The sequence below is a fragment of the Micromys minutus genome (assembly GCF_963924665.1).
Source record: "Micromys minutus genome assembly, chromosome: X".
NCBI classification, from domain to species: domain Eukaryota; kingdom Metazoa; phylum Chordata; class Mammalia; order Rodentia; family Muridae; genus Micromys; species Micromys minutus.
The window spans coordinates 14,658,637-14,673,240 of record NC_137970.1 but is presented as its reverse complement, the minus strand read 5'-3'; the positions used below and the strand labels follow the sequence as shown (position 1 = coordinate 14,673,240).

Here is a 14,604-nt window from a genome sequence, read left to right as displayed (position 1 = left end):
CCCAGAGACCAACTCTGTTTCATTTTATTTTATTTTTTAATTTATGTCTGGAAGCCTGGCTAAACTCTGCATTTGGGACTGGGGGTGTTGGGTGGGGGTGCAGTCCATGTCCAATGTTCCAGCAATGTGTGTATGTGTGTGAGTGTGTGTGTGTGTAAAGGCTATGCGGCCAAAATACCATCTGGCCAGACGGGCCCACCCACTGACTGTCTGGTCTCATTCTTTTCAACCAAGAGGGATGTGTTGGGAGCAGGGTGGTCACTGCACTGGAATTGGGAAGGTGACCTCTGGCTATGGCTCTTCTTCTACCCTTACCTCTCTGGCTTCCTGACAGAGCTCTCAAAGAGAGCAGAGCAGAAATACCCACAGATATATGTGTGGGTGGCTGTGTATAAAATTGAGGGCGTAGCTAAACAGATGGGAGGGTGGATAAGTGGTTAGATGGACCAAGGGATAAATAAGCGGGTGGTTGTGCAGCAGGGAAATAAATGCATAGGTAGATGGATGTGTGGCTGGATGAATAAATGATTAGATGAATCAGTAAGTGGAGAGAGTACGGATAAATGGGGATACAAATGAGCAGGTGGATGTCTAGAAGAGTGGACAAATGGACAGCAGATGAATTAACTATATGGGTAGACTGATGGATTTATGGATAGGTTGGAAGTAATCTGGAAATGGCTAGAGTGGAATTCCGTATATATACGTGAGTGAAAGGGAAGGGTAAAGTTGGACACATACAGGCCAGGTGAAGCTATGGAGTGGTAGGTAAATGGGGTATAGATACTTAAGGATAGGTCAGCAAAGGGTTGGATAGAGGATGAGTGGGTAGTGACTCTGGACAGATGGGGTGGAGAGGAGTGGACAGAGGCATTGGTTTTGTGGCTGGAAAGATGGGCAAGTGAAAGCAGGGATGGGTAAATGGATCACGAGGCTAGGCAGCTCACTTTACCGCACCCGCCTTACATACCTTTAGTTACTTAAGACTAGGCATCCTGCCAGGCCTTACCAATGCCAACCCCATTCGTGAAACTTCAGTGAATGCTCTAAAGGACACTGTCAAGTTGGGATAAGTCTATCTGACAACTGGGGAAACAAGTCACCAGATCGAGGACATACTGGCAAAGCTGGGGTTAGAACTTACAGACTTATCCCAGAGGCATTCAGTACTTGGCTTCCAACACCCAGAAGCAGGGCCCACGATGGAAAGACGTGTGAGCTGAGGGCATTGGACACAGATGGGAAGCCTTGCTCTTTTTGGCAAGGGGCCTATGGTTAGGGGGGTGGTACCTGAACTGTCCCCATCAGTACTACCCTTGCACCTCCAAACTGGAAGATGTATACTGGAGCCCCAGAAGAAAAGTCTGCTTTAGAAGTTGGGTTCGGACCTGTGCTCTCCCTCCAGAGCAGATCTGGAGGCCTGGTCATCTAAAGAAACATTCCCACCAGTCCCTCCATTCCCCCCCCCGCCCCCCCGCCTTTCCACAGCCTGGGGGCAGGGAGGGGACACAGCACTGCATCATTCCCCAGTAGCACTCCGCTCTGGGGCCATTAACAGACGCCTCCCCATCGATTGGTTCTGCTAAGTGCTGCTGATTCAGACTGGTGGGGGTGAGGGCCCCTGGGGGCAGTGGGGGTAGGAGCTGGGCAGAAAGAAGGGGGAGTCCAGGAAGTAGGAGGTGGGGGGAACTGGCAAAGTTCCCTGCCACCCCCATTTTCCAGATGACGCGACTGAGGCCCAACCAGCTCTGTAAGGAGGCGGAGTTTCCCCAGGGTCCCTCTCAAGCTGTCCTAGGGGAGGGGGCTCTGGGAGCCACGGTGGCCCCTCCCTGCCTCTCGCTTCATCTCCCGACAAGCTCCAGAGGGGCGGGGAGAGAGCGCTGGAGGAGGAGGAGGAACTCCGGCAGCTCTGCAGAGGGGGCCAGGAGCTCCGGTATTTGGTACCCCCAGCCCAAACGCCGTTTGCTGCTGCAGCGGGGACACAGGTGAGGACAGCCCTGTGGGAAGGGGAAGGGGACCATCAATAGCTCTGTCCTTGTCTTTTCCTGGTCCGGTCCCCATGCCCTAGTCCATCTTGGAGTCTCCAGGGGTCCCACCGGACCTTGTCCTTCCAGAGCCTCCTTCCAAGGACCCAGAAGCCTCCTCCCCCTGTCTCCCACCCCGCCCCCGCTTGTGCCACCTTTCCCTCCTAGGCCTGGCCGTGGCTGCTCTCTTCCTCCTGCTGCTGCTACTGCTGCTGTTATTGCTGCTGCTCCCGCTGCTGCTACTGCTGTGACTGGGCACACACTGCCAGCTCCTCGTGTATGTTTACCTCAGACCTGCGCTCAACGGTGGGACCCAGCCTTCTGGTCTTCTCTACCAGCATCCTGCAAGGTTCAACAACCCCTCTCCCGGAAGACACACCCAACTTTCTTCCAATACCCCGCCCCCTCTCCAACCTATTTTGAGGGAACCCCCTACCTCTTAGCATAGTCTTTTTGAGTTTTCTTTGTGTGCTTAGGGGGCTATACCCAACTTCAGTACAGTTGAGTACCGTCCCTTTGGGATTCCCTAGACTCCCTCGTTCTCACCTAGAGCTCTTCAGATGTGGACCAGGCTTCCTGAGCCCCTCCAGGTAACCTCTCTGCCTGCTGTCTCCCAGCCTCTTAAAAACTAAGCCAGTCCCATATACCACTTCAGATATCCCCGCCCCAATCCTTACCTCTCCTGCCTTCCCTAGATCTCTTGTAGATTGTAGATAACACCCTCCAGGCTATTCTTGGCAGTGCTAGTCACTTCGCATCTTTACAACCTCCTGGCTCTCTATAGCTACCCTTGAGATGTTCCAGTCCCCTTTTGTGATCTCCAAGGGGGCTCTGACCCAGGGATCTTTTCCTGTAAGTCTTCTGGGTGTGGACAGCCCTTCCGTCTCCTTCCAACAGCTCCGGTTCCATCTTCACTACCCTGAATGCCCCTACCTGTCTCCTCTCCAACCCAACTGAGGGATTACAGGCCCTTCTTTACTGGGAACTCCTGAGAGTGAACAACTCCCAACCTATTTTGTGGTCCTTCTGGACACTCTCAGACATCTCTCAGGAATGTGTTGAGTCCCTCTAGAATCATCTCAGTCTTTCTAGACCTGAGGACCTTCTTACTTCCTCTGGTACGTTAACCCCTTCTCAGTCCCTTAGAAACCTCCCAAATATCCCCCAAGCTCCTGTCTTTCTTTCTAGTTCCTCCTCCTCTGTCTCTCCCCCCTCCCCTCTCTCCCTTCTCTACCATCCTGGAGATAGCCACATTCTCCTAAACATAACATCCCCAAGTCTCCGTGGGCCTGGGGAACTACAGGATGGCGGCAGGTGTGGCCACATGGCTACCATTTGCAAGGGCTGCAGCAGTGGGCTGGCTGCCCTTAGCCCAGCAGCCCCTACCCCCTGCACCAGAAGTGAAGGCATCCCGAGGGGATGAGGTTCTGGTGGTGAATGTGAGTGGTCGGCGCTTTGAGACCTGGAAAAACACACTGGATCGCTACCCAGACACATTGCTGGGCAGCTCAGAGAAGGAATTCTTCTATGATGCTGAATCTGGCGAGTACTTCTTTGATCGTGACCCAGACATGTTCCGGCACGTGCTGAACTTTTATCGCACAGGCCGGCTACACTGCCCCAGGCAGGAGTGCATCCAGGCCTTTGATGAGGAGCTAGCCTTTTATGGCTTAGTCCCAGAGCTTGTTGGTGACTGCTGTCTTGAAGAGTATAGGGATCGCAAGAAGGAGAATGCAGAGCGCCTGGCAGAGGATGAGGAGGCCGAGCAGGCTGGGGAAGGTCCAGCCCTTCCAGCAGGTAGCTCCCTGAGACAGCGACTCTGGAGGGCCTTTGAAAACCCACACACAAGCACTGCAGCGCTGGTCTTTTACTATGTGACTGGCTTCTTCATAGCTGTGTCAGTCATTGCCAACGTGGTGGAGACCATCCCATGCCGCGGTCCTGCACGGTGGCCCTCAAAAGAGCAGCCGTGTGGTGACCGCTTCCCTACGGCCTTCTTCTGTATGGACACCGCCTGCGTACTCATATTCACCGGGGAATACCTTCTGCGGCTCTTCGCAGCACCCAGCCGTTGCCGCTTCCTGCGCAGTGTGATGAGCCTCATCGATGTGGTGGCCATCCTGCCCTACTACATTGGGCTTTTCGTGCCCAAGAATGATGATGTCTCTGGTGCCTTTGTCACTCTCCGTGTGTTTCGGGTCTTCCGAATCTTCAAGTTCTCCAGGCACTCCCAGGGCTTGCGGATTCTGGGCTACACCCTCAAGAGCTGTGCCTCAGAGCTAGGCTTTCTCCTCTTTTCTCTCACTATGGCTATCATCATCTTTGCCACTGTCATGTTCTATGCTGAGAAGGGCACCAGCAAGACCAACTTCACAAGCATCCCTGCTGCCTTCTGGTATACCATTGTCACCATGACCACACTTGGGTAAGTGCAGACCTTGAGTTGGGAGCTGGCCAACATACTCTTTCTGTAACGTTAAGGTTAGAACTGGAATATCATACCCAGAGCGTCATCTGTGCAAAGCACATGCTCTTCCTCTGCCTGCTGTCCCTCTTTCTGTTTGCTTTGGATTTTGTTTTGTTACTGTTGATTTTTCTAGATGGGATTTCTCTGGGTAGCCCCACCTCTCTTGGAACTATGTCTGTAGACCAGGCTGGCCTCGAACTCACAGATCTACCTGCCTCTGTCTCCCAAATGCTGGGATTAAAGGCATGCACCACCACCTCCCAGCTTCTGCCACCCCTTTTTGGATACAAGTTTATCATGCTATGTATAGTCTGGGCTAGGGTCAAACATATTATCCCCCTGCCTCCACTTTCCCATTGCTGGGATCACAGATATATATCAGCATGGTTGGCTCCTTTATCTTCTTTTGAGGTCCAGTTTGTTAATCTGTAAAACATATAGACAGCTGGGATTGGAGAAATGGCTCACTAGTACACACTGCTTCTGCAGAGGATCCAAATTTGGTTCTCAGCGTCCAAGTTAGATGGCTCATAACTGCCTATAATTCTAGTTCCTGGGGATCTGAAGTCTTTGGCCTTCCAGGCATCTGCACATATCTGTTTACAGCTATATAATATACATAATTGCACATAATAAGAAAAAAAATAATCTTTTTATTGTTTTAGTTTTTAGGTTTTTTGAGACAGAATTTTACTATGCAACCTTGGCTGACCTGGGACTTGTTATGTAGACCTGACTGGCCTTGAACTCATTGAAATCTGCCTGCCTCTCCCTCCAAAGTGCTGGGATCAAAGGTACGTTGCCTCTATGCCTGGCAAAATAAATCTCTTAAACTGAAATGTAGGGGCTATAGAGATGCTCACTAGTTAAGAAAACTTGCTTTTGCAGAGGACCCAGATTTGGTTCCCAGCACCCACATGGCAACTCACAACCATCTGAAATTCCATTTCAATACCCTTTTCTGACCCTCCTTGGGCACTGAATACATGTAGTGCACACATGTACATGTAAGCAAAACACTCAGACACATAAAGTAAATCAATATTAAAAAAATTAGCTTGGTTGGTGTAACACACCTATAATCCCAGCACCCTAGGAGCAGAGGTAGGTGGCATCTCTGGGAGTTCAAGGCTAGCCTGGTCTACATATCGAGTTCTAGGTCAGCTAGAACTATACATCAAGACCCCATATTAAAAAAATAAATTAGACAGGGCTGGAGAGATGGCTCAGTGGCTAAGAACACTGAGTTCCATTCCCAGCACCCACATGGTGGCTCACAACCATCTGTAATGGGATCTGATGCCCTCTTCTGGTGTGTCTGACAGATACAGTGTACTCATATATAATAAATAAATCTTTAATAAATAAATAAATAGATAAATTAGACAAGCCAGGAGGTATGATGATATATTTTTAACCCTAGCATTTAAATGTCAGAGGCAGGCAGATCTCTGTCAATTTGAGGCTAGCCTGGACTACAGAGCAAGTTCCAGACCAGTGAGGTTACATAGCATGACCCTATTTACAAAACATGTAAGGAGTTATATTTAAAGTTTTGAATCCTTCTCAGCGCTGACCATGCCTTGATATTTCTGGGTCAGATTTCAGGATCTTTGTCACTTTTTCTCTTCCCACTTCCTCAGGGTCCCAGTTTCTTCTCCTTTCTTTGAGACAGTGTTACATTATGTAGCCCAGGCTTCTCTTTTAGTCCAAGGTGGCCTCAGACTCAAAAGCAATCAGCAGCCTAACTCTACTTGGGTTATAGGCAGAAGGCACTGTATTAGATTCCTCTTTGTAAAGGGGGAAAGGATCACTTTAAGAAGATTCAGTGATACCATGTGAGTTCTCTGAATGCTTCTGGCACAGAATACACAGACATCAGTTTCCTATCATATATATATATATATATATATATATATATATATATATATATATATATATTTACATTTTAGGATGTGCGTGTCAAGTCTGTCAACCTTCTAGAATTGTCTGCTATGTGAGCATTGCCTTTGGGACTTTGGGATTCTTGATGTTTTCAGGAAACTATTTTTAGCATTACTTTTCTTTTCATTGAGATAGATTCTTCCTAAGAAGACCAAGCTGCCTTTGACCTCGCCATCCTCCTGCCTCTACTTTCTGAGTACTGGGATTCCAGGCCTAGGGAACCCACCTGGCTAAGTACGTATTAATTTTTACTGCTGATCCCTGAGAGGAAACATTTGAGAGAGATGCAGCAGCTGGAATCAAGCATCTTATGATGTTCTTTTCTTGTTAGGGGAGGCCATTATTGGAGACTAAACCCAAAGTCTCACCACAGTATCCACAGGCTCTGTCCTAGCTCCAGTACATAGTGTTTGGTTTTGTGGCAGAAGCTCAATTTGTACACCAAGCTTGCCTCAGATTTATATAAATCTTTTTCCTGCCTCTGTCTCCCAAATGCTGGGAGACAAGTTTCAGACCAGAGAGGCTACGCAGCATGACCCTATCTTTAAAAATATGTAAGGAGTTATATTTAAATTTTGAATCCTTCTCAACAGGATTCTAGCCTTGTGCCACAATTCACAGCTTCCTCTCTGTCTGTCATGATGTGTGTACACCCGTGTGTGTGTGTGTGTGTGTGTGTGTGTGTGTGTGTATGCATCTGTATGTGTATGTGTGTGTACCCATGTGTGTGCACCAGTGTGTGTGCACCCATGTGTGTGTGCACCTGCGCATGTATACATTTAATCTGTATGTATTTCTAAGTTATTATTGTACATATGTATGTATGTATGGTGTATGAGTATCTGTATGTACATGTAATAGCAGGCATGTGGAGGTCAGAGGACAACTTCATAGAGTTGGTTCTCTCCTATCTTTACCTGGACTCTAAGGATTTAATTCGGGTTGTCAGCCTTGCAAGGTAAGCTCTTTGCAGCTGGGACTTTTTGTTGGTCCCTGTTGTATAGATTTTTTGACAACACATGCTTTCAACTGTGTAACCTTAACTGGCCTGAAACTTGCTGTGTAGACCATGCTGATCCTGAACTCATAGAGATCCACATGCCTCTGCCTCCCAAGTGCTTGGACTAAAGGTGTGTGCCACCGCACTCTGCTACTTTTATATTTTGAGATGGGTCTCTCATTGAGACAGAAGCTCATCCATTTAGCTAGATTGGCTGAGCTCCAGGGCTAATCTGATCTCTGCCCTCCAGGGCTGGGATTATGGGCACATGCCCGATACGGTGTTTTATATTGGTTCTAGAGATTTGAGCTCGGGTCCTGATGCTTCCATGAACAGCCGGTATTTTACTGACTGAACCATCTCCCCAGCCTCCTTACAGTGTTTATAAAGATACTGTGTGGAGCAGATGCTGGGATTCTTCTCTTAATTTCTTTCGCTAGAATTATGTAGGCTGTTGCTATTCAGTATCTGTACAATGAATGACTGAATTTGGTCCTTGCCCTAATAGTGATTAATTTTGATTGAAAGTTCATGTTTGGATCAAATCAATAAATCTTGACTCCTAACAGTTGAGTCGGCAGTAGATAATGTCTTTTGCCACATGCAGTCCTCAGAACAACTGTGACAGTAGGTGCTCATGCCTCATAAGTGAGACTTGGTCCAAGATGACTTATCACATAGCTAGAAATGTTCAAGTTATAGAGGCATTGGAGCAGAGTACCGAATGCTTAACCAAATGAAAAGCTCTGGAGATAAAGTTCAACCAATGGAATGCCTGCCTAGCATCCATAAAGCTCCCTGTTCAATCTCCAGCACCTGGTGAATTAAGCACCTCGTTTGTTCCTGATCAAATCAACTGTGGCAACTCTCTGAGCTTTGTTTTCCTCCTTTACGAAACAAGCCAGTAAGCTGTTGGTTCTACTTCATCTCCATCAGATAAGGGTGGCTTGGAGGAAGGCAGGGTAGTTTTGAGGTTCCCTATCTTTCATAGGAGGACACATTCAAGGCTTCTTCTGGGAGGAAGGGTCCTTCCTCTCAAGAGACAAGAGACAGGGACAGGCAGATCTCTGTGAGTTCAAGGCCAGCCTGATCTACCAAAAGAAAGCTAGTCAGTGGTGGCAGAGGCCTTTAGTTTCAGCACCCTGGAGACGGGGATAAGCAGATCTCTGTGAGTTTGAAGCCAGCCTGGTCTACCAAGAGAATTCCAGAACAGCAAAGACCAAACAGAGAGACCCTGTCTCAAAAAGAGTAAAAAACAAAATAAAATAAACTTCTTCCTAGAAAATGTAGAGAATACTCCTGGAATACAGAACCTCTTATCTGACCTGTAGTGGTAGGACTCTCCCCAGTCTTTATTTCTTGTTTTCTGTTTTGCTTGGTGTTTGTAGATTTCCATCTAACAATGATGCCCAATGCTTAGATAGGGGCAGCAGATGTCGACACTGAGGGCAGCCCCGTTTCTCATTTGACGGCCACTGCAAGGGACTAGAGAGGTCAATCTCCACATTGTGTCTTTTGTTGTGGAATTCCACAGCACCACTTCTCTAAATTGTTCAGTGTAACAAACTGAAGCTGGTGTTACATAAATTGGCTCAGAGGAAAAAAAGGGGGGGGGGGCTGGGGGATGGCTCAGAGGTTAAGAGCACTGACTACTCTTCCAGAGGTCCTGAGTTCAATTCTCAGCAACCACATGGTGGCTCACAACCACCTGTAATGGGATCTGATGCTCTCTTCTGGTGTCTGAAGACAGTGACAGTGTACTTATAATAAATAAATATTTAAAAAATGGCTCAGAGGTTAAGAGCTCCGGCTTCATTTTCAAAGAACCTGGGCTCAATTTCCAGGACTTTCACATGATGCATTACAACTGTCTGTAGCCCCAGTTCCCAAGGATAGGACACCTTCTTCTGGCCTCCTTGAGCAACCAGACAAGATGCATTTAAATATATGTGTGTGTGTGTGTGTGTGTGTGTGTGTGTATGTATATATATGTATGTATATATGTATATATATGTGAAAACACTCACACACATACAAATATATGAATAAATCTTTAGGAAGAAAGGAACTGGAGTTTGGGATGATGGCTTCGTGGTTAAGAGCATTTACTGTTCTTACAAAGGACCCAGATTTCCCCTCCAGCACCTACATGGTGGCTCACAACCATAGTTCGGTTCCAGTGACGCTGATGCTCACTTCTGGCCTACTCAAGCACGCGGCATCCATGTGATACACATACTTACATGTAGGCAAAAACACTCATGCACATATAATAAAACTTTAGAAGAAAGGTAGGAAGAAAGGAAAGAAGGAAGAGAGAGAAAGAAAAGACAGAGAGAAAGAAGGAAGCTGAAGTTCAGAAAGTCTGTTTGCCAGAGTGTGCTGAGCACTTCAGGAGGGGGTGGGTGGAGCAGGGGTACCACATACCTCTTCTAAGCTTGGCGTGCTTTCTGTCTTTCTCAGGTATGGAGACATGGTGCCTAGCACCATTGCAGGCAAAATTTTCGGGTCCATCTGCTCACTTAGCGGTGTCCTGGTCATCGCCTTGCCTGTACCAGTCATTGTGTCCAACTTCAGCCGCATCTACCACCAGAACCAGCGTGCTGACAAGCGCCGCGCACAGCAGGTAACTATATCTCCCCTTCTGAGCACTGACATTCCTTACAACCTAAGCCTGTCTTGCTCCTGGGCTCACCTATCTAACCTTTTGTCTCCTCTCTGTAGAAGGTGCGCCTGGCACGAATCCGGTTGGCAAAGAGCGGTACCACCAACGCTTTCCTGCAGTATAAGCAAAATGGGGGCCTTGAGGTGGGGATTGGCCTTTATGGGGGTGGTGAGCAGAGATAAGAGGGGAAGGTGCTCATTGCTTGTTTTCTGCTGTCTGTTCCAGGACAGTGGCAGTGGGGAGGGACAGATGCTTTGCGTTAGGAGCCGCTCTGCTTTTGAACAACAGCATCACCATCTGCTGCATTGTTTGGAGAAGACTACGGTGAGGCCAAGCAAAAGGCTGCATTGGCAGGGCAGAGGAGGTCTGGCTGACACCAAGCCTTTTCCCTCACTGAGACGGAAGCCATAGCGCTTAATTGTAGAGATCACATGATACTTACTTCAAGAGGTTGAGTCTTGTAATTAAAAAAAAATTATGTATATGAGTACATTGTAGCTGTCTTCAGACACACCAGAAGTGGTCATCAGATCCCATTACAGATGGTTGTGAGCCACCGTGTGGTTGCTGGGCCTCTGGAAGAACAGTCAGTGCTCTTAACTGCTGAGCCATCTCTAGACCAAGAAGTTAAGTCTCATGGCAGAGACCTCTGTATCTCTATGTGTTCTAGGCCAGCCTAGTCTATATGGTGAATTTTAGGCCAGCCAAGGCTACATAGTTTGCACCTCATCTCAAACAAAACAAAACAAAGAAGCAAAAGTGGCTTCTAGGATGGGCAAGGAAGCAGGAGGGAGAGCCACTTTTCTTAAGCAAAGGCCTGGGCGTTGTACTAGCTTCCATGATGGGGGTACCCTGTGATTCCTGCTTCCTTTCTGCCCACAGTGTCATGAGTTCACAGACGAGCTAACTTTCAGTGAGGCCCTTGGAGCTGTCTCACTGGGTGGTCGCACCAGCCGCAGTACCTCAGTATCATCGCAGCCAATGGGGCCCGGGAGCCTCTTCTCATCTTGCTGTTCTAGAAGAGTCAAACGCAGAGCCATCCGCCTCGCCAACTCCACTGCCTCTGTCAGCCGAGGCAGCATGCAAGAGCTAGACACACTAGCAGGTCTTCGGAGGAGCCCTGTTCCTCAGAGGTAAGTACCCAGCTCGCCTGTTTGACCATGGTTAGGAAATACAGAATTCGGATTATGGGTTTGAGATTGGGTGAATGTAGGCCTAACAAGTCAAGTCCAACCCCAGATTTCTCTGTGCAAGAAGGACCTTTAGTTTGTCTTGGGAACTCCTCTTTTTTTTTTCAAAATCTTCTAAGATAGGGTCTTGCTTTAAGACCAAGTTGGCCTCAAACTCATTACTGCCATCTGCCCTTCATTCATTCTTTTGGATACTTACTGAGTAGCAATAAGAGCATATAGCCCTAAGGAGTCAGGAAGCTACGGCAGGAGAATCACTTGAACTGGGGATGTCAGTCAGTGCTAGAATATTTGCTAAGTGTGCTGGAAGCCTTAGGTTTTAATCACCCCCCACCAATACACACACTGGCTTAGGAGAGAGGGTGGATCCTTGCGTCCTGAAACTTACATATAATAGGAAAACAAACAAATCCAGACTGCATGCTGGGTCAGCCATTTGTAAGTATGGCAGTGATAAAGAAATCGGGAACAAAGGCCAGAGAGTACTGAGCAGAGGATAATACAGGGGTTAGTCTTAGATTCATTTTTAATTATGTACCTCTGTGTGAGTATGTGCATGTAGTGCAGTTACCCAGGGAAGCCTCAGGCTTCAGATCCCCAGGTGCTCTTGTTTATGGGAGGTTGTGAGCTACCTGACGTGGGTATCAAGAACCAATTGTGGGTCCTCACAGTACTCAACCGACAGGCCATTTCTCTAGCCTCAGCTTTTCTCTTAAAAATTCTTTTCAGGTTGGGTCTGTAGTGGCACAAACCTTTATTCCCAGTACTCAGGAGGAAAAGGCACCCTGAGATCTGTGAGTTCAAGGCCAGCCAGAGCTCTATTAGTGAGACCTAGTTCAAAAAAGTAAATATCGTACTGGGAATGGAACCTAGGCTCTCACAAATGTGTAGCCAGATGCAGTTGTAGTGTGGTCAAGAAAAGCTTTTCTAGAGCTGGTGAGATGGCTCAGTGGATAAGAGCACTTGTTGCTCTTGAAGAGGACCTAAGGTTGATTCCCAGAACCCATGTATGGCGTTCTTCTGAGAAAGAACTTCATCTTCTTTCTCAGCAGTCCAGTCTCGTAGCAAACACCAAATATGATTCAGCAGCTGCAGCCCAGTCCCGTAGGCATGCAGACACCAGGCACAGACCAGCAGCTACAGGTCAATCCTGAAGAAACTGCCAGGAATCACCAATTAGCTTGAGAGGCAAGGCCTCGGGAAGCGGCAACCTGCCTCAGGAACCTCACAAGCAGTTCTGGAGTTTCTCTCAATGGTGGCATTACCACAAGTTGAGCTCAACAAGGCTATTAAGGCAAACCAATACCTGCATTTTGTTAGAGAAAACCGAGTTGGAGCAGACCAAACCAAGGCTGTCTCCCACTGTCTGTGAGGTCATATTTCTGCTCCGTCATTGAGTCTGTTCAGGTGTTTGCTATATCAAAACATCCTTTCACCTGAGTCCGCTTCAGGACAACATTCTTTCCCGTGTTTTCATTAGCAAGACACCCTTTCACCTGTGTGTCCCAGAAACCCACCACTTGACTAGAGAAACTAGAAGTTCCAGCTTCACAAAATAAGCCTTAAAAACTCCTTTTTTTTAAAGAAAAGAAAAGCTTGTCTGAGATGGTGTCTGAGTCCATGTCTGAAGGAGGCAAGGGGGTGAGCCATACATACAGATACGTAACTAGAGGAAGAGTCTACCTGATAGTGTTTAGCCCATGCAAAAGTCCAGCCGAGTACACCGGAAATCTGGCAAGGAAACTACTTTGCATAGAAGTGAAAGTGCGGGGAAAACCGAAAGGTAGACAATCAGGAAGGAAAGTCCTAGTGTCGACCTTCTCCACACCCCCCTAACCCCCGCAGGGGTTTCTCTGTGTGTAACCTTGGCTATTTTGGAACTCACTCTGTTGACCAGGGTGGCTTTACATTCAAAGATGCACCTGCCTCTGCCTCCAGAGCGCTGGGATTAAAGGCATGGGCCACCATTGCCTGGCTAGTGTAGACTTTTAAACTTTTTGGTTTGTTTTTGAAATAGAGTCTCACTATGTAGCCTAAGATGGCCTCAGAGTCAGGATCTGTCTACCTTAGGCTCTTGATCGCCAGAATTTCTGGTGGGTGGCACCATTACCTTTTGCTAGTATGGGACTCTTGTGTAATTTGGCATTGTTAAAGATAACAAGAGGGACTGGGGAAACGACTCTGTGCTTATAGAGTACTTACTGACTGGGCAGGGCAGTGGTGGTGCATGCCTTTTGTCCCAGCCCTTGAGAGGCAGACGCAGGTGGATCTCTGTGAGTTTAAGGCCAATCTGGTCTATGAAGCTGGCCCCAGGACAGCCAGGGCTACATAGAGAAACCCTGTCTCAAAGAAACAAAATAAACAAATAAATAAGTAGATAAATATTACTTATGGGGCTGGAGAGATGGTTCACAGGTTAAGAGACTGCTCTTCCAGAGGTCCTGAGTTCAATTCCCAGCAACCACAATGGTGGCTCACAACCATCTATCATGAGGTCTGGTGCCCCCTTCTGGTGTGCAGGCATACATGCAGACAGAACATCATATATATAATAAATCTTTTAAAGAAATATTACTCATGCTCTTGCAGAGGATCTGGGTTCAATTCCTGGCACCTATAACCACCCCTAACTCCTGTCTCAGGTGATTTGATGAACCGTTCTGGCCTCCTTTGGCCACCAGGAATGCACGTGTACATAGACAAACATGATGAGGCTCTGGATTTAATCTTCATCATCACACAAAACTGTGTGTGTGTGTGTGTGTGTGTGCATACCATGTTCAAGCACTTTGTCTCATTTATTATTTCATTTGGTCTCTGTAACAACCCAATGAGATAAGGATTTTTTTTTTTTTAATTTCTATGCTACAAATAAAAAAGGGATTTAGTGATCACAGTTTGAACCTAAGATAGCTGACTCCAGAATTCACTTCCCTTACCATAATTGAGGGTGCAGGGAGAGAATTTATAGCACAGTGCAAGGGACCCAGTTGGTGCTTAATTAATGTGAAGATGGTATGACAATTCTCCAGATGGCTTTCTAAGAGTATTTTGTCTTCCCCACCCCTGTTCACAGCCGCTCAAGCCTCAATGCCAAGCCCCATGACAGCCTTGACCTGAACTGTGACAGCCGGGACTTTGTGGCCGCCATCATCAGTATCCCCACCCCTCCTGCCAACACACCAGATGAGAGTCAACCTTCCTCCCCCGGTGGTGGTGGAGGCAGTGGTGGCACAACCAACACCACCCTCAGGAACTCCAGCTTGGGTACTTCGTGCCTCCTCCCTGAGACTGTCAAGATCTCCTCCCTGTGA

General features: G+C 47.6%; 1 protein-coding gene across 1 annotated transcript; it reads left to right on the top strand.

Moving 5' to 3' along the window:
- Window positions 1–3,328: 3,328 nt before the first annotated feature.
- On the top strand, window positions 3,329–14,604 carry KCND1 (potassium voltage-gated channel subfamily D member 1; the record flags this gene model as incomplete). Its single annotated transcript, XM_080909611.1, has 6 exons — window positions 3,329–4,449; window positions 9,899–10,061; window positions 10,160–10,243; window positions 10,326–10,424; window positions 10,983–11,233; window positions 14,367–14,604. 6 exons carry the CDS (start codon window positions 3,329–3,331, stop codon window positions 14,602–14,604), a joined length of 1,956 nt encoding a protein of 651 aa, XP_080765737.1.